The 19,752-nt window shown below is 38.1% G+C and overlaps 1 protein-coding gene across 4 annotated transcripts in view; it reads left to right on the plus strand.

The window, feature by feature from the left end:
- The window catches only part of LOC308707234 (extended synaptotagmin-1-like), a 46,071-nt gene extending 28,318 nt beyond the window's left edge, over nucleotides 1-17,753 (plus strand). For 3 of the 4 annotated variants that reach the window (XM_081393511.1, XM_081393512.1, XM_081393514.1), the window contains 4 exons: nucleotides 16,807-16,878; nucleotides 16,958-17,044; nucleotides 17,117-17,266; nucleotides 17,555-17,753. In XM_081393511.1, the coding sequence (XP_081249637.1) occupies nucleotides 16,807-16,878; nucleotides 16,958-17,044; nucleotides 17,117-17,266; nucleotides 17,555-17,590 (345 nt within the window). In that variant the 3' untranslated portion in view covers nucleotides 17,591-17,753. Of the gene's footprint in view, nucleotides 1-4,312; nucleotides 4,471-5,821; nucleotides 6,383-16,806; nucleotides 16,879-16,957; nucleotides 17,045-17,116; nucleotides 17,267-17,554 lie in introns of those variants that run through there. The other variant, XM_081393513.1, reaches the window with a different exon arrangement.
- The last annotated feature ends 1,999 nt before the right edge of the window (nucleotides 17,754-19,752 follow it).

The raw sequence follows: 19,752 nt of genomic DNA on the forward strand, positions 1-19,752 counted from the left end.
TTCCCTTTGATTAGGAACAAATTTACTATCTCAAATTAAGGTCAACCGTAATTAGCGATGCTTTGATTGCTGCTGTCAAGATGGTTGTCATCACCTAAACAGAAACGCTGATTTTTATAGCCTACCGTCAGTCCTCATATTGTTATTAAATGAAGAACGCTATCAGTTTCACTAGCTTACTCTAGCGATGCAATCGCAAAACATGGATAACGCTGTTTGGCCTTGCCTAACTTTATATGACATATGTGCCATATGCTAGAGTTACACATCCCGTTGCCATTTCAGGGCTTGAATTTCGGTGCGGGAATGTGGGGATTGCGCATTTACATGAATAAGCAAAATGCTTTTTAATGCCCCGCGGAAACCCTGGCTGATCATAGCTGTACAGGGCTCCTTATTATTTTTCATCTCCATAAATATATATAGTAGTAAAGCCAAGGCCGTAACCAGGGTTTGAAAATTAGTGAGGTCTGGGGTGAGGTGCAGGGCCGGATTTAGAATTCAGAGGCCCCTGGGCACAATGTCTTGTAGGCCCCCCCTAAGGCAGGCCAAATGTATAGTCTGTCCAAGTACATTTTAGGACATTAAAAGGAACTTTGTTGTACTATGCTGGAGTAAAGTTAATAAATTATCGTTCTTTCCCATAGGATTTTTAAAACTATGTTGGGTAAACCTCTGTCCCTCTAGGGGGGTTCGGGGACATGCTCCCCCGCAAGAAAATTTTGTACATTTTAAAGTTAAATGCATCAGTCTGGTCAGGCCCGGCGTCAAGGGGGGGCTTGGGGGGGCTTAGCCCCCCCTAAGATGATCTCAAGCCCCCCTTGCGGTGATCTGAATGATGATTATGTGACTGAGCGTTCGTGCAGGGTTCGCCTAAACACTTTATGAATAAGATAACAATAAACGAGAACTGCCTGAACTGTTCTTTACTTTAGGCTATTAAACGTCTTTTCACACACATGTGAGAGGAAAATCCGAAGACCGTGACACCCCAAGTACGCAATGCATGACCTTAATTGCCTATCTACTAGCCCCGAGGTTAAAATGCATTGCACACATAGAACGAGCGCCAGCACATCCAGAATTAATGTGCATATACACAATCAAACATAAGGTCTGTTACAATTATTAGGCTACTTTTATTATCAAATCAATATTAGGCTACAATTAATTAGCCCCGCAATAATCTCATAGCGCATCACTGCATAACCGACGCGCAGCGATGAAGATGTTATATTAGTCCTCATTTATAAAACAACGTGTTTAACATGAAATAATTCTCATTTTTTTCACCATGGGCCACAAGAGAAATATTAAGAAAATAAATTAAGGTTAGGCCTATACGTTATCAGCACATGTTAAGTAGATTCAGCTCTCATCGGTCAGTTTTTAGTTTCACTTTCTATAGTGAAAAATTGAATGGGATTTGATAGTACTTCTCCACCGACATAACTCACCTTCGCTCAAATTGCTCGCCTTCATAGTTTAAAACGCAAATATGTCAAATGTTGCGACGTGACGTTTTTCTTTTTCAACAATTGCGCAGAATGATGGACAACAGTCACATTTCGCCGCGATATCCCCACGAAATATTTCCAATCACATTTCGCGCACGTCTTATTAACCCCCCCCCCCCCCCCGGTCGTCGTCGTCGTCGTCACGCAAGCCCACCTAAAAATTGTAAAAGCCACCCCAAGTAGTTTGTCCTGGAGCCGGGACTGAGTCTGGTGCACTTTGAGAGCTCAAAATTAAGAGCTTCAGCGGGCTTCAACCATAGACTGTAAAAAAATGGCTTCAACCCATGAACTGTGCACAAAGAAAAAGCATTGACTTGTACCTGGACATTAAAGAGGGCTCAAACATATTTTTTAGTTATGATATAGAGTCTCAGTCTACATTAAATTATCACTGGTGTTTTAGGACGCCAAACAATTAGTATAATAATATAATATTGATTTATATAATTATTCCTATGACATAAAATAGCCTATAAACGTACTGTATTAAATGAAAATGAATATTTCAAAAGTATATTTTACATTACACTAAAGGAAAATTACAATACTTTTGTCCTATATGTCTTCTTCACTTGCAAGAAATAAACTCTTTGATCGCGTGAGCAAAGTGCGCACTTTTCTTTAAATCACGCAGCACAAACATAATGCCTATATAGGATACTTAAAGTCTTGTGCTGTTTTATAAAGCACAAAACCATATCACGGTTTCGATTTTAGTTCGTTGGCAAAATATAACGCTAGAGACCTTTATGTTAGGCTATACATTTTACATCTCATGTGTATTGGGAAAAGGGAGAAGAGCGAGTTCGGCAAAAGGCGGATTCGAACTCGAGTCGAACGCGTCAAAAACTACTTTGTTTTAAGCACCTCACGCACGCTCTCAAGCCCCGTTCACTGTTCTACCTTCTCGCAGCAACATGAATTGCAAACACACATGTGACGTGGTTTAAACGGCTAATTAATCATTCAGAGAGCTTGAAATTTTATTTTTGAATACAAAAAAATTACCGAGGTCCGGACCTCGGTGAAATCATAGCTGGCTACGGCCACGAGTAAAGCTAATGCAAGGGCTAGAAATCTATTAATCTTTTGATGATACTTCCTTGTCATCATGGCGATCGGAGTTCACGGTTGCATAGCAACGACAGACGCCACGGGACAGCAAGCGCTTGTGGAAAGGAGAGAGCGGCGCGCTCGCGCTTTCCACTTGTTTTTACACATCTAGAGAGACGTTGTTGATTGTTTGAGCATGTGACTGCACGTTTCTCCTTGTTTTCTGTTGTTATGCGCAGCATATTTCCCGCGCGCACAAACACAGCCACAGACAATTAATTGTTCGGTTAGCGAAGAAGACCGAATCCCAGATAGCAATTACATTTGGGCCACATGTGGGTATTATCTGGCACATATGGCCTAGATGTACGGCTAAACAGATATGGGCCAAATTGGAGCCATATTTGTTTTGCCATAACTTTAAAATTTGCGGGAAATGCTCTCTTGGTTCACAACTGATTTTGAGGTATATGGTCCAGATAACAACGAACACATGAGAACCATATGTGGTTGAGCTATGGCACACTGTGAGAAACACCGACTTGTGGTAAACATTTGGCTTATACGTGGAAAAACACAGGAATCCTGAAATCAAGTGCGGCAAACATCCGCCGTTCCACACCTCAGGTTGCTCTGCATCTTCCCTCCTATTGGTGGAGTGAGACTACGGCGCGAGTTTGACTGCGACGCTGGCCAGCTGACGCCTTTTACTCTGCTTTCCTCACGACTGTGTACATTCAGGTAAGTGATGTTTGGGCATTTTAAAGTCATATAATTGAAATATGCAGCATTATATATCATTATTGCATGTTATTATGCGTTTAGTTATTCGTTTCATCGAGGAAGGGGTTGAACTAGCTAATATTTTCCTCCTATAACTTACAATAAAGTTTAATGTACGTTAGGCTATAGCAGTTCGCTGGTTTGCCGTTTTAAATTAAGCTGTTTTTGTTTATAAATCAAATACACATATAAAATAGTATAGTTTGTCATGTGTAGTAGCCTATTTGTGAATTAAGGCGACTGTTTGTCAAAAAACCTAAATCCTAGGCTAATTTGTGTTCACAATCATTCAACTAATCATAAAAATGCCAAGAATAAACACATGAATACGTGTGCATTATTGTATGTATCTTTATTTAACTCTGAAATGATATTCAACCAAGACTTTTTCTCATTACTTTTCCCTCTTTAAAATTAATGTAATGTTAACGTTAGTGTCAAGTCACAATACCAAAATTATGACTTTCGATACAATACCTGAATATTAACATGAACTAATAATGAACTGCACCTCTACTGCATATATTAATATGTGTTAATGTTAATTTCAACATTTACTAACACATTCAAAAATTGTACTTGTTAACTTTAGTATGCACTGTGAAAAAACATGAACAAACAATCAATTGCTGTATTTCTGTTAACTATCAATTAATTGAGCAGCCATTCACTGCCATTATAAAGCTTGGAAGAGGCAGGACATTTTTATAATTACTCTAATTTCTCATGATAGTGATTATATACCATGCTATGCTATACTGTCATACCACCCAGCCCTAATGTGTGGTATGGGTGGGGCAATGACAATAATTTCCATATTAAAAACCTAGAAAATATGGTTTCAGATGGAGTAAGTAATAGTTTATAGTTCATTTTTGAATATAAAAGCACTTTCATTTTAGGGTGGTCTATTTAAATGCATATTTCAACCACTTACACAATGTTTTTTTTCCTATCAGATTACCTATGTGGGTTTGGTTGGTGGCTTTGACCTGGATAACACCGTGTGGAGAGTGCTGAAAGGCACTTTTACAACTGCTGCGGCACGTTATGAATTGGAGAGAAGTCAATGGGAAGATTGGTGTCCAACGCCTGGTCGTAAAGGAAGCTGTCATTGGTGAGACCTTTTTTAGAAGTCACTTTTGTTTGTATAGCACTTTGCACAATACACAACTTTTCAAAACCGCTTTACAGAACATTGTATTTTTATTTCTGTTATCTCAGTATCGAACCAAACAACTTTTTTTGTCATTACCTGATCACATCCGTGGCTCACTTAAGTGACTGCATTTTTTATTTAGAAGTTTTATGTTTTGTTTTTAAAGAAAGTTATTTTTTATATATTGCGAATCATATCGTTTCAATCATACATTTTAAAGCTGTAATCACAATATAAGATTATCATTCTGTCAAAGTCTCATACCAGCGCATGCCTACAACTATCTGTATTTAGTTCATTATCACTGCGTATTTAAAAGGTTAGTTTACCCAAAAATGAAAATTCTGTCAGTGATTACTCACCCATGTTGTTCCAACCCCCGTAAGACATCTTCAGAACACAAATTAAGATATTTATGATGAAATCTGAGAGCTGTCTCACTTCTCCATAGGCTTCTCTGTTATTGAAACTTGCCAGCACAGGAAGTTAGTAAAGACATTGTTAAAATAGTCCAAGAATACAGTGGCTGAACCTTAAGTTTATCAAGTGTCAAGAATACTTTTTGTGCGCAAAACAAGCAAAAATAAAGACTTTATTCAACGTAGTGTAACAGCACAGCACTTCTGTGTTGTACGTCAGAACGTAGGCTCACGATTGGCCAGCATCCCACACATGACCAGCGTTGGCCAATAGTGAGTCTACGCTCTGACATACAACCCAGAAGTTGGAAAAACTTGAGGGTAATTACAGACAGAATTTTCATTTTTGGGCGAACTAACTCTTTATGTTCCTCCTTGCATTCAGTACTTGGCCCATTATTGTTTTGTGTTTCTGCTTCCAAATTGTCTCGCATCATTGCGGATTATCTTGAGTTTATTTTGTGTTAGTAAAAACACTTATTTTTGTAGACTCTGTCTTTGGACTAAAACATGACATTAATGCTATCTGTTGTTGGTGTGTTTTTACATTAGAGTGTGCATGTCTTTTTTAAAAAAAGAAGCAGAATACATGCAGTGCTGTTAATTTTCAACCGGTTGGTGCAAAAGTATTCTAAAAATCGAAATAATTTGTCATAAGGAATTACGGTATAATTCTGGCCCACATATTGAAAAATACAATTTGCAATTCCTTTTGAAAATTTACTGGAAAAAAACTTTCATTCACTGGTAATTCAGAGGTGTTTAATTTGTTAATAATTGCAATTAAAATATTAAAGGATATTTACATTAATGATTTTCTTCATTCTCCTGCAGCTCTAGCTTCCAGGTTGTATTGCTGCTAACATTATTTAAATTCTTCTTTATTGCAGGTGCAGTCAGGCAGAATCCCCTTACTGGAAAAGATCAACACATTGGAGACTTCTCTGCACATCAACACACTTCTCAACTCTTTACCTTTCAAGTTTGCTTTAACTTTCTCAATTTCTCTTCAAAGTTCTCTTTACCAACTGTGATTTATTTGTATTACTCTCATTAGACTAATTAAACATAACATTAATACACGCTTTGATCGAGTGTTTTGAACTTTGTTGTAAAAAATTAGCTTTGAATGCTATTTATATTATTAATTTGTATTCTTAAATGTTTCAACTTAATTCTACTTAAAATAAGTACAACTGAGTAGCTGTAATTATGTTTTCTTAAATGTTTTCAACTGAATACTACTGTAATTATTAAATTCAACTCTGTTGCTGTAATTATTTATTTTTATGAAATGTTTTCAACTGAATACTACTGTTATTATTCAACCCTTGCTGTAATTGTAATTATATTTATTTTTATGAAATGTTTTCAACTGAATACTACTGTAATTAAGTACAACACTTTAGCTGTAATTATTTAAATGCTTGTCAAAATAAATAGTTTTGAGTACATTTGTTGTTGAGTGTTTAATTTACCTGTGAGTTAATAAGACTTTAAATACTGCCAGCTGCATGTGGGCCACATAAGGGCCGGTAGATTTTAACAGCACTCAACCATACTAAAGTTGCATACCAGGCCCACATATAGGCCACATGAATTTGTAGTATTTGGCTCATGCTTGGTGGAGTTATGGCAGTCCTTTGGTTCAGTTTTGGCAAAGGAGATGTGGGCCATATCTGGGCCGGCAAACACAAACTTATCTGGGCCACAGCTCAGCTGTTTATCTGGCCCACATCTTTGCCAAAGGTAATTTGCTGACTGGGATGTATGATGCATAGGCTAATAATCTTTAGACCCCCCCCCCTCAGATCTTGTACATCCTCACCTTGGAGTCTCGAGTTAATGTACAAAGTTTGGTTTCGATACGTGACAGCGTTCCTGAAATATGAACTACTTCCTGTTTTGGCGACTACGCCGCCGATTTCGTTTGGCTGTGACGGGCAAACGCTTCCAAAAATAAAAAATCCTTCTAGTAACTTTTGTAAGGCTTGCTCCAAGGATCATGTACGTCTAGTTTCGTGAAGTTCGGACCAAATTTGTGACCTGTGAAACTTTAGTTTCGCTTTCTGTTCAATCCACTATGGCGGACGAACGACATGGACTCGTGATGTCATCTTCGCGAGCAACTTACACCGGTACTGACCGAACGTTTTAAAGTTGGAACGGTGTCTCTGTCTCAAAGGGCCTAGGCGCAGGAGCTGGCCAAAATTTTTCTCCCGGGAATAATAATAATAATAAGAAGAAGAAGAAAACTTAAGAAGAACAATAAGTGTGCGCTTTCAGCAAGCACACTTAATAAGTGACTCTAAAATATCTAACACCCAGCAATGTGTAATTTCTTTGCATCTCCTTTCGAATACAACATTCAAATTACTAGACAAAAAATTATATCCTGAGAAAAGTGGATTTTGAGGGGTATACCGCTTTTGACCTCCATTCATTCTGCACTCGTCCTGTGAGCGCCCTCATATGGAATCAGAGAGGAACTGCAACCAGTTCAGAAGCCGGAAGTGTAGTGAGAGTGAAACTTCTCGCCATATTAGGCTGCGTTCCAGTCCAAAATTGTCATGCCCTTCACTTGCTAACTTCCCTTCGTCTCGTTCACTCGGATGTACGTCATTGCGAGTGCCCACTACTTGCGGAAACTGCAATGGGCTGAACTGGAACGTCCTAAGCCCTGATCACTTGGAATCAGCTGTGGAGTTGATTTATTATTTACATTTTTTTCCCTTTAAGAATTTGTTTAATGCAGCATCCAAATGTTTATAGGTGTGTTTGGGTTGTTTTAAATTTTAAAAAAATTATAATTAATATATCATAGAGTTGTTTGTGTGGTGGTGATTAGACGAGATATGCGGTGACGTCACAATCGTGTTGCATTGTGGGACATATAGGTGCCTGAAGTGTACATTTGAAGCAGACTCGCTCCCTCGGTCAAAATCGAGGGAACGAAGGTCTGTCCATATAAACTTCCCTCGTCCACTTCACGAAGTGGAACGCACTTCAAAATGGCGGCAGGGATTCCCCCGAGGGGAAGTGCTTAGGGAAGTTCGCAAGTGCGTGTCTAAAAGTGGACTGGAACGCAGCATTAGACATTAGGCTTGTTTGAGATGAGCAAAATCTGCGCAGAGTCGATCACCGGTGATCAGCGCGAGATGCATGCCGGTTAGAAATGTGTCCGAGTGCGGTCCGCCTTGCTCTGATGTCATGCTGACGTATGTCAAAAATCTCTCGCGAGCGTAAGGCGCACCTGTCGGATTCTGCAGTCGAGCGCAGTTGCTCTCCACCGACTGCGCTGATCAAAAGCATGATGGGAAACGACTTACTGACGACACCGCTTAATGTTCATTGGTTTAAACAACCGTGATGTATTGTTCTCTTTTAAAATGTTTGATTTTAAAACTCTGATATCATGTTTTATGAGTATACGTTATGTGTGAATATTCCCAAACTATCTGACAGTGCGATCTCTTTGGGTTATGCAATGTAATTTAAAAAAATAAAAAAATAAAAAAAAATAAACACATATGTCTGTATTAAATAAAAAAGATTGATAAACATGTATTTGGAATGGAATTAAATAAGTAGGCTACTTTGGGTGACTTGTTTATCATATTTATTTTCATATAAAAGCAACAGAACTTAAATTCCATCCAGTTTATTATCAACACTGTGCACGAGCGTGAATCCCGCGATATCCGTCTTTGATCTCACATGTGTCAGATCCACTACGAGAATAGAGAACTGTCCGGCTTGCCTGCGCTTTTTTCACTCCTCCTCTCACTGCAGCCGCCTACTCTCGACTACATTTCAGGCGAGGCAAGGCGCATCTCAAACAAGCCTATTCTCTGATAGTATGAATACGGGTAGTATGAATGGAGTCCGGACGTACTACATGCGCCATGTTGGTATTGTCACGTAACATGCGCGGTCACATCAGCGCGAAAATTTAAAGAGCCCGTTCCACTGACTGCACCAGAGCAATGTTTTTAGTTCTTCTTTCCGCTTTCGTCTGCGTTTTTACGTCGTTCGTGCTCACAATTCAGAGTCGTCGGTCAGTTGCTCGCACACACAAACCTGTGAACAATGACAGAGGTTGGTTTTTGGTAAGGAAAAAGTAATTTATTTGCTTGTGAGTGATATTGCCATCAATGAATAAACTAAATGAATGAATCAATAATATGCGTGTGTTTATCTCTGTCGATTCATTCATAAATGGCAATATCACAGTGTGTGTGTGTGTATATATATACATATATACACACACAGTGAACAAAAGGGTAACACACTGAGGTCAGATACAACACACACACACACATTCATTCATACATGTGTATGAAGACTTAAGACGTAAAAGAAAATAATTCTTCTAAAATGAGCATTTTTATCAAACTTGTATTATTTAGGTTCAGTAATTTCACTTTAATGACAATTAATAGGTCCTTTTCATTGCCATTAAAGTGAAATAACTGAACATAAACATACAAGCTTGATAAAAATAATCAAACTAAAAGAAAATTCCAGATGGCACTTAGAGGCTTTTACATTAAGTATTCATATATGTGTGTGTGTATGTATGTATAATATATATATATATATACACACACACATATAAGAAATGGATCATATACATATAATACATATAAATAATCCAACACCGAAAACAAGTGTCTTGTCGGTTCAAATCGTATTCTAAAATAAACTATGAACACGTTTACAGATTGTGAGCCCTACAACGCCAATTCTTCATCTATATTTTAAAGATGGAGCTGATCTCCACCCCTCACGGTAGTCCATCCAGTCAAATTGCGACCATGGGTGGAAAAAAAGGACATCGAGGTGCTGGTGTTCTAGCTACATATCACATATTTGAGCTTAATTTTTTACAAATTATTTACTTTAAATTTAGGTAGGAAAAATTAATGTGGAAATCCAAAAATTGTCCAGGGTGTAAAGTTCTCATCTTGTACACATGCTTTTAAAGAAACAGATTTTAAATTATTTTAAAGTGATGCCCAACAAATGAGATTGTTAGTAAGAAAGTCCCTTTAGATCTTTAGAAACCTGTGAAGGTTACCTTACTGAAGCTGCTGACGTTGATTTTCTTCCCTCAAGATGACACTTTAATAAAAAAAAGTTTTACTTTTTTTACTAAAAACTTTTGCTTTTGGTGGTGCTTTAAGCTATATTATACTACTTTGTGCCAAAGTTTTGTGATTTTGTTTTAAACTTTTGTATTCTGTATCCATTTAAAAGTTAAATAATATACAAAAATAAAGCAAATACATTTTAAAGGTGTCTGGGGTGTGTGGATATTTCTCTTCAGTGTGGCACTATTTTTCAGATATACCTGCAATTTGCTTTTCCAAAAAAAAAAAAAGAAAAAACATCTGGAATCTGTAACAAAATAAGTGCACACACAACACCCTTTAAAAATATGAATTACTCCATGCCACATATTAAATACTTTACAACTGACAATCTAACTACTGTAAATCCCTGGGAATTAAGTGTTTTGTAAAAAAAACTTGCTAAAACAGCATTACAAAATGAACTTAATAACAAATAAATGGAAAGAGAGTGTGTAACATTTGTTTTCTTTATTGTATTTTTTTTTTAGCAATTTCTAAAAGCTGAAGGAATCTTTCCTCTCTCTCTCTCGTCGCTCTTTCTTTTCTTTCCTCCCTTTCATTAGCCACTCAATAAAGAACACAGGTGTGGTCATCAGCCCCTGAAAAATCAACACAGAATTTAACATTAGTGATGAACCATGGTCAATCTATATTATTAAATTAATATTAATGTTGGACAAGTTGAGGTACACTTGATTACAGTAGCTTGCTTTGTAGCCAACACATTTTACATATCAACACTGGTAAAGAAGAAATAAAACCATTGTAAAATTAAAAAAGAAAAGTTTTGTAACCCTCTCATTTAACTGAGAAACAACGTCGTTGTTTAAATAAAACAATGTTAACTGACAGACATTAGCTCGTTCTGTTCGGCAATAATAATAACTAGAAAAATGCATTTCCGGAGGAACTGCAAAGTGTGCTTGCTCGGGTGCAGTGCACTAACGTTAGCAGGTACTGGATAGATGCGAGAAAAAATGCGAGAATGTGAGAAAAAAGATGTCAAACTGTCTTTTATTTTCGAATTTAATTCCTCAATCAGCGCTGGACCGGCATTTTCTATCTTCCGCTGAGCCCTGGCCGTAGACAGATCATGTGTTTTACCCTGTCAATGCAGTGGTCTGCGTTGCGCTGATCTTATTCACACTATCGAGTGTAGGTGCAGCATTCTAACATTGAGTCATAATGAGCTGTTTATGAAGAAATTATCCGCTTCCTAATTATGTCATTTTAATCACGAAATTGAAACATTAAAAAACAATTTGCTCTTTATGGTGTGCGAGTGATAGAGCGCGGCAGCAACGAACCATCAGCTTGCAGCGTAACAACATTGAATGCTCGGCCGAAAAGCTGATCATAGCTGTACAGGGCGCCTTATTATTTTTCATCTCCATAAATATATCTAGTAGTAAAGCTAATGCAAGGGCTAGAAATCTAGTAATCTTTTGCTGTTACTTCCTTAGCTGTGTCTGAAACCGCTCACTCGTTCACTAATCCCTACATAGTGAATGGCAGTTGAGTGCACTACATCAGCAAAGAATTTGGACGCTGACATAATTATCACGCGCCAGAGAGCTCGGACAATTTGTCATAAACATTACCTACCCATCTTTAATATTTCCTTTTTTTGGCTGTGTGAATTGTATGTAACCATTGTATGTATGTATTTTTCACGTTTATTGCGTTATTTGATTCAAAAAAAGATAATAAAAACACTTGCTTGTCATATTTATTTACTTTTTTAATTTATATGTGAAAATAAAAGAGAACAAAACACTACACAGCACATTTGATTTTTCAAATATAGATATAACGGTATGTATAAATAAATAACCAGGCGTCTGGTCTTATAAATGATTGTTTTCTAACTCGGGTGCACCGTTGCCATGGTGGCATTTTTGTTTATTTTTCCTTATCGTGATGGATTGTGGGAAATAGTGTCTCAGCAAGTGTACATCGTATGTACACTCGAATTCAAAGGATTGTGGATAAAAGTAGTGAAGAATGTAGGGAATGATGTCGTTCACTCAGAATTCGGACACCACTACAAAATGGTCGACACCCTAAATAGTGCACTATATAGTGGATAGGGAGCGATTTCAGACACAGCTCTTGTCATCATGGAGAGCGCAGTTCATGGTTGCATAGCAACGACAGACGCCACAGGAGAACAAGCGAAAGGAGACAGCGGCGCACTCGCGCTTTCCACTTGTTTTTACACATCTAATGTGCGTTCCATTCGACAGGGTCCATATGCAGTGTTCACTGCTCCCCTACTCCCTGAGCACGGTATATCAGTTGAAGTGGACTTCACTGACAATAACCGCTCATTAGAAACACCCAGCAAATGTCATCAAAGAAAGTCAACGACGGAGTCGCGCAGATTATGATATAACAAATATATATAGGACTACATTCATATTTTAATTTTTATTATTATATTATATATTTACAATTATATTGCACTATTTTACAACTACCTAAAATAAAATCACTTTACTTCACAAACTAGCTAAGCTGGCTGCATTCACTGAGGTAAATTATAATCATCAAAAAATAGTATATGTAATATTCACAACAATAACCGTTAAAAATACTGTCATTTGTATAAAAATGGCGAAATGTATTACTTACACACATACGTAAACTCCTCCATCGTTAGTTATGACCGTTCTGACTGGTGATGACCTGATGCGCGAAATGACAGTTGGGTGTGTGATCATCGCTCTCCACTTCCTGTGAAGTGATGTATCGATGTTCCCTTATTCCCTATGCTGTGCGCAGTGCCCTTCGAACTGAACATGTTCGCTCCCTTCGGATTAGAACTTAAGATGGCGGAATACCCTGTGAAGTCCACTTCGCAGTCCACAACGCACCTCTAGAGCGACGTTGTTGATTGTTTGAGCATGTGACTGCGCGTTTCTCCTTGTTTTCTATTGTTATGCGCAGCATATTTCCCGCGCGCACAAACACAGCCACAGACAATTAATTGTTTGTTCGGTTATCGAAGAAGAGCATGATGTATTTTGTATAAAGTTTTTTTTTATTTTTTATTAACTGCTTTGAGGATTGGAAATGCACAATTCATGCATACAAATCTGTATATATTAATAAATGAAGATGATTAAAATAGACCAATGCAAAAAACGAAATTCATGCCTGCATTTATTAAGACAAACCTGGTAAAAACGAATGCAGTCTATATACACTGACTTGGCTGCTCTGTGAAATGTAATACAACAGTGCCACCTACTGTCTAAATAAATGCATTAACATCAAAAGGTGAAACACTTGCATAGACATAGGTAAATGGGTTTGTCTATTAGCCTGAAATAAAAAAAAAATAAAAAAAAATTCAGATCTTGTGCTTCCTCACATTGGAGTCCCGAGTTCATGTATAAAGTTTGGTTTTAATACGTGACAGAGTTCCTGAGATATGGACGACTTCCTGTTTGGCGACTACGCCGCTGATTTCGTTTGGCTGTGACGGGCAAACGCTTCCGAAAATCAAAAATCCTTCTAGTAACTTTGATGAGGCTTTGTCCAAGGATCGTGTACGTCTAGTTTCGTGTAGTTCGCACCAAATTTGTGACCTGTGAAACTTTAGTTTCGCTTTCTTTTCAATCCAATATGGCGGACAAACGACATGGACTTGTGATGTCATCTTCGCGAGCAACTTACACCGGTACTGACCGAACGTTTTAAAGTTGGAATGGTGTCTCTGTCTCAAAGGGCCTAGGCGCAGGAGCTGGCCAAAAAACTGGGGGGGGGGGGGGGGGGGGTTGCCAAATAATGTAAAATTTTGTAATTTTTTTATTTTTTTTTTATCTTGTACATCCTCACATTGGAGTATCGAGTTAATGTACAAAGTTTGGTTTCGATACGTGACAGCGTTCCTGAGATATGAACTACTTCCTGTTTTGGCGACTACGCCGCCGATTTCGTTTGGCTGTGACGGGCAAACGCTTCCGAAAATCAAAAATCCTTCTAGTAACTTTGATGAGGCTTGGTCCAAGGATCATGTACGTCCAGTTTCGTGAAGTTCGGACCAAATTTGTGACCTGTGAAACTTTAGTTTCGCTTCCTGTTCAATCCACTATGGCGGACAAACGACATGGACTTGTGATGTCATCTTCGCGAGCAACTTACACCGGTACTGACCGAACGTTTTAAAGTTGGAACGGTGTCTCTGTCTCAAAGGGCCTAGGCGCAGGAGCTGGCCAAAATTTTTCTCCCGGGAATAATAATAATAATAATAATAATAAGAAAACTTAAGAACAATAAGTGTGCTGCTTTCAGCAAGCACACTTAATAATAATAATAATAATAAGAAGAAGAAGAAAACTTAAGAAGAACAATAAGTGTGCTGCTTTCAGCAAGCACACTTAATAATAATAAGAAAACTTAAGAACAATAAGTGTGCTGCTTTCAGCAAGCACACTTAATAATAATAATAATAAGAAAACTTAAGAAGAACAATAAGTGTGCTGCTTTCAGCAAGCACACTTAATAATAATAATAATAAGAAAACTTAAGAAGAACAATAAGTGTGCTGCTTTCAGCAAGCACACTTAATAATAATAATAATAAGAAAACTTAAGAAGAACAATAAGTGTGCTGCTTTCAGCAAGCACACTTAATAAGAAAACTTAAGAAGAACAATAAGTGTGCTGCTTTCAGCAAGCACACTTAATAATAAGAAAACTTAAGAACAATAAGTGTGCGCTTTCAGCAAGCACACTTAATGATAAAATTGTCATTTTGCAGCCAATTCACAAACTAGTACCCTCAATTTACATTATTTAAACTTTTAACAAGTCAATCGTTTACTTGTATGATGTTAAACGAATACAATTTAACCACAAATAAACAAAAAGTGTGTTGTAAAGTACTTACACTTGAAAACAGCCGCGTCTCCGTTTTCCGCCATTTTCAAAGATAACGACGACAACTCCTCTCCCATGGAATCATGGGATAGTAAAGTGTCCATCGTATGCGCACTTCAGAATCTCGCCGGATGTAGTAGGTCATCCGGGTACTTCTCGCCTACTGTTTTTCGAATTCTATGATTTCGGACATACTACTCTGCTCGCGTACTGTTTTTCGCATACTATATAGTAGGGAAGTATTCGATTTCGGACGCAGCCAGGGTGTTTTCTGCCGCGGGTCTAACTGTTAACAGGCTGCGCTCCAGACTGACCCCACATCACGTTGATGTTGGCTTTTTTTAAATAAAAATTAGACAAGGTGTTAAGGTAGGGCTTCTATTTTTATTTAACGAAAAATCTTAGTCAAACAGAAAAAAAATCAGTAACTTACATTCCGTTTTTCAAGTTTAAATCCTCCCATGTTAATCTGCTAGCTAAGGTTATCTCTCCTGACTGCTTTGTCGGACAAAATGGCGGATTATGATTTGTTAGATCGGCTGTCAATTCAATATTATAATCTTATCAGTTAACGGTTAATAATCGATTAACGAGCGGCGGTTGTCGGTCGGGAAAATTAATCGAAATGAGCATCCCTAGCGGCTTTACTTCCTGCTCACTACTGCACAGGTCTGGTCCCGAGATCGCTACTGCGCAGACTCAAGTTCCAATAGAGACAGAGCGCATTTAGACCACGCCCACACCCAGGGGAAAACAAACCAACCGTCCCCATTGACTTTGCATTGCGAGAGGCTGCCTCCTTGTCATTTCATGCTTCTAACAAAAGACAGAAAAATGCCTAAAAGCTGCTGTGTGACAAGGTGTACAGCAAACAAGCTAAAAAACCCAGAAATAAGTTTTTATTAGCTCTCGACCCCAAAAAACGAGTGTTTAGGACATAAAAGTGGATACAGGCAGTTGAGACAGAGCATCACGTGTCTCATTACTCTGAAAACTAACGTATGTCCACTGGAGGAGACCGTAATCGGCAACACAGGATAGTTTATCTTACAGAAATATATTATATAAAACTGACATTTGGATATTTGACTCACCAGTGACCAAATGTTTAACTTACTGGCTGCACACGTAGTGTATTTTTAGTGCATATTGAGTGTCAGGATCCCACAATTTACCCATTCGTTCCAGCCTGTATCCACTTTTATGTCCTCAAACGCTCGTTTTTTGGGGTCGACAGCTTATAAAAACTTATTTCTGGGTTTCTTAGCTTGTTTGCTGTACACCTTGTCACATAGCAGCTTTTAGGCATTTTTCTGTCTTTTCTTAGAAGCAAGAAATGACAAGGAGGCAGCCTCTCGCAATGCAAAGTCAATGGAGACGGTTGCTTTGTTTTCCCCCTTGGTGGGCGTGGTCTTCAGATTATGACGCGTTGCGCTCTGTCTCTATATGTCAGCGCCATATCGAGACTCTGGCGGCTTCAGTTCTCATCAATGGAAGAGAGCGAAGGGGCGTCGTCCATCTTTTTTTACAGTCTACTATGGTATTGATACTGAGATTTAGCTTTGATCACAGGAATAAATTATATTTTCAAATTCAAATAGAAAACAGTGCTTTTAAATTGTAATAAATTGTAATAATATAATAATATTCACAGAATTACTGTTTTTACTGTATTTTGATCAAATAAATGCAGTCTTTGTGAGCAGAAGAGACTTCTTTCAAAAACATTTTAAAAATACTTTAAACAGAATTGCTTATTAACCTAATTTATACAAGTTTGAATTTAGTTCAGTATATGAAATAGTCATTAAAGGAATAAACCCATTAAATAGTACCCGTTTCTTCTGTTTTTAGTTGAAACAAGGAAAAAGGAATCCGAACCCAATTGCTCAAATATCAGTGCAGGATGTTACTCGTGAGAGCCAGGTAAGACACATCACCTGTGCCAACCAAACTTTCCCATGTTGACCCACTCTTCTTTCTCACTTATTTCCCCTCTTCTTAGATTTGCTGGAATACCGTGAACCCTAAGTGGGAGAACGCGTTTGCTTTCTTAATCACAGACCCAAATCAACAGAACATTACTGTACAGGTATGCTAACATTCCTGGTTGACATTCATGTTACTTAAGCCATTTTTTACATTGACTCACTCTCTTTTTCAGGTGAAGGACAATGACTGTGATCAGGTTTTGGGAACTTTGTCCATTCCAGTGTCCAATCTTCTCAATTGTCCAGATCTGACTTCAGATCAGTGGTTTATTCTTGAGAAGTCCGGCTCACACAGCAGCATCCACATCAAAACAGTACTTAGGGTAAATTCATCTGAAACACAATACACAAGCTTATGTTTGAGTACACATATACATATACTCTACCATGCAAAAAAACAACATAATTTTCCACTTTATTTACAAAATATTAATCTCAAACAATGTCTGCTCCACACATGCATCGTGGCTCTCGTGAACACAGATGGAAACTGGTTTATTTACAAATGTTTTTTTGCGATATTCCAGTTTTAAATTTTGTTAAAATTAAAATTAAGTTAAATTTGCAACTTTGGTTGAAAACATAGCTTCTGTTGATGTCATTCCCTGCAGCATCTCCGTTTCAAAGAAGCTGGGAACAGATCGTAAAAACAATACAGCACAGCTGACCTGGAGTGATGCGTGCGAGTGGAGGAGACGAGGCGCATGACGTGATGAATTACATTTAGTATCTTTGTAGCCTTACTTGTGCAACTTTGTACACATTTTTTACTTAGCAAGGTGTAAGTAAAAGCTGGATTGCTATTCGATTGCTCCTGTCTGCCTCGTTGCTTCTGTTGCTCTTTGCGTTGGTGTGCGTCTGAAAAGCTTTGTATCTTTCTGTTTTGAATTATTATGTACAATTATTCCTTGTTATTTCTGCTAAATATAACTTACTCAACATCACACATTAACCTGACATAGCTAGCTTCAAACTAAATCATTATTGCTAGCACAACACGCTAGTAATTCGCTAGCCTGTTAGCGTGCCATCTGTGCGCTCTATTTATTTTTATTTTTTTTCTTGCAACTTTTACGAGTCCATCAGACAACTTGAGTAAGATCAGTCAACAAACACGTTAAGTCATGTAATCTTCTCCTCTTATTGTTACTTGCACCTAATGCAACATGTTAGCATATCCTTCTCTGTCAGCACAGGATTTACATGTGATAAATGCAAGGAGATTATAAAGCTGACAGGGAAGATTCCAGAACTAGAGACACGCATCCAAACTTTAATCAAGGTTAATTGTAAGAGTGCAAGGTCTTAAGATACTGCTTTGGATGCGACTAGCTTAGTGACCTTTGTACATTGTTCGGTTCCAGCTGAAGTAGAGCCCGCGCAGCAGGGCAATTGGGTGGGTCCCAGGACAAAACACCACTCTTCTGTTCCAATTACAGCTTCAAATAGATTCTCCCCTCTCAGTGAAACACCCACTGAGAATCCTGTTGAATGTGCCCTAGTTATTGGCCATTCTATAACACAGAACGTGAAAATAGAGACACCAGCCACCATAGTCACATGTTTGCCGGGAGCCAGAGCGCCTGACATCAAAGCAAATTAAAAGTGCTGGCAAATGCTAATCATAAATTCTCTAAGATTATTATTCACGTCGGCACAAATGATGTTCGAATTCGCCAGTTGGAGATCACCAAAATTAATGTTAAAGAGGTGTGTGAACTCGCAAGTACGATGTCAGGCACTGTAATTTGCTCTGGCCCCCTTCCTGTTCACAGGAGTGATGAGATACTTAGTAGATTGTCCTCACTCAATGGCTGGTTGTCTAAGTGGTGTCCGCAATATAATATAGAATTCATAAACAATTGGAAAAGTTTTTGGGGCAGACCTGACCTGTTGAAAAGAGAATGGTATTCATCCCCCCTGGGATGGTGATGCTCTTCTCTCTAGTAATATGGCACATAGTCTTAGAGCTCAAACATGACAATCTGGGGCTCAGGTCAGGAAGCAGACAGACTGGCTAAACCGACCGTCTGCTAGCGGCCTCACGTCACAAAGGTCAGATAAATTCTACCGGAAGCCAGTTATTTTCGTTTATAAAGTTTTAAATATGTATATTTTTACGACAAAACCGCACGGATTACTCTCAGAAGGCCTTCGTTTATCCCCCTGGAGCCGGATGGATTACTTTTGTGAAGGATGCATGCACATTTTTGGACTTGAAGGAGGTGGACCCCATTGCTTCACATTATAACCACTGAAAGATCTAAGACATTTTCTAAAATAACTTAAAATGTGTTCGTCTGAAAAAAGATTGACATATACATCTCGAACGGCTTGAGGGTGAGTAAATCATGGCTTAAATCATGGGTAGATAAAGCATTAATTGTTGGAGATTTTAACATACACGTAGATAATTCAAATGATGCGTTAGGGGTTGCGTTTATAGATTTATTAAATTCCTTTGGGGTCAAGCAAAACGTCACCGGACCAACTCATCGTCTTAATCATACACTCAATTTAATTATATCATATGGATCCGATCCAACCGATATAGATATCATTCCACAAAGTGATGATGTCACTGACCATTACATGGTAACTTGCATATTACGTACTGCTGTAATATGTCATGCGGCGCCGCGTTATCAATTAGGCAGAACAATCCTTCCATCCACCATAGATAATTTCTCAAATTGCTTATCTAATCTGTCTCAGCTGCTGCCTGAACCCAAACAAACAGATGAACTAGAAGAACTAACTAGCACTATGATTACCATTCTCTCTAGAAGATTGGATATTGTTGCACCCA

This window comes from Scardinius erythrophthalmus (genome assembly GCF_964197995.2).
Source record: "Scardinius erythrophthalmus genome assembly, chromosome: 18".
In the NCBI taxonomy this organism is placed as follows: domain Eukaryota; kingdom Metazoa; phylum Chordata; class Actinopteri; order Cypriniformes; family Leuciscidae; genus Scardinius; species Scardinius erythrophthalmus.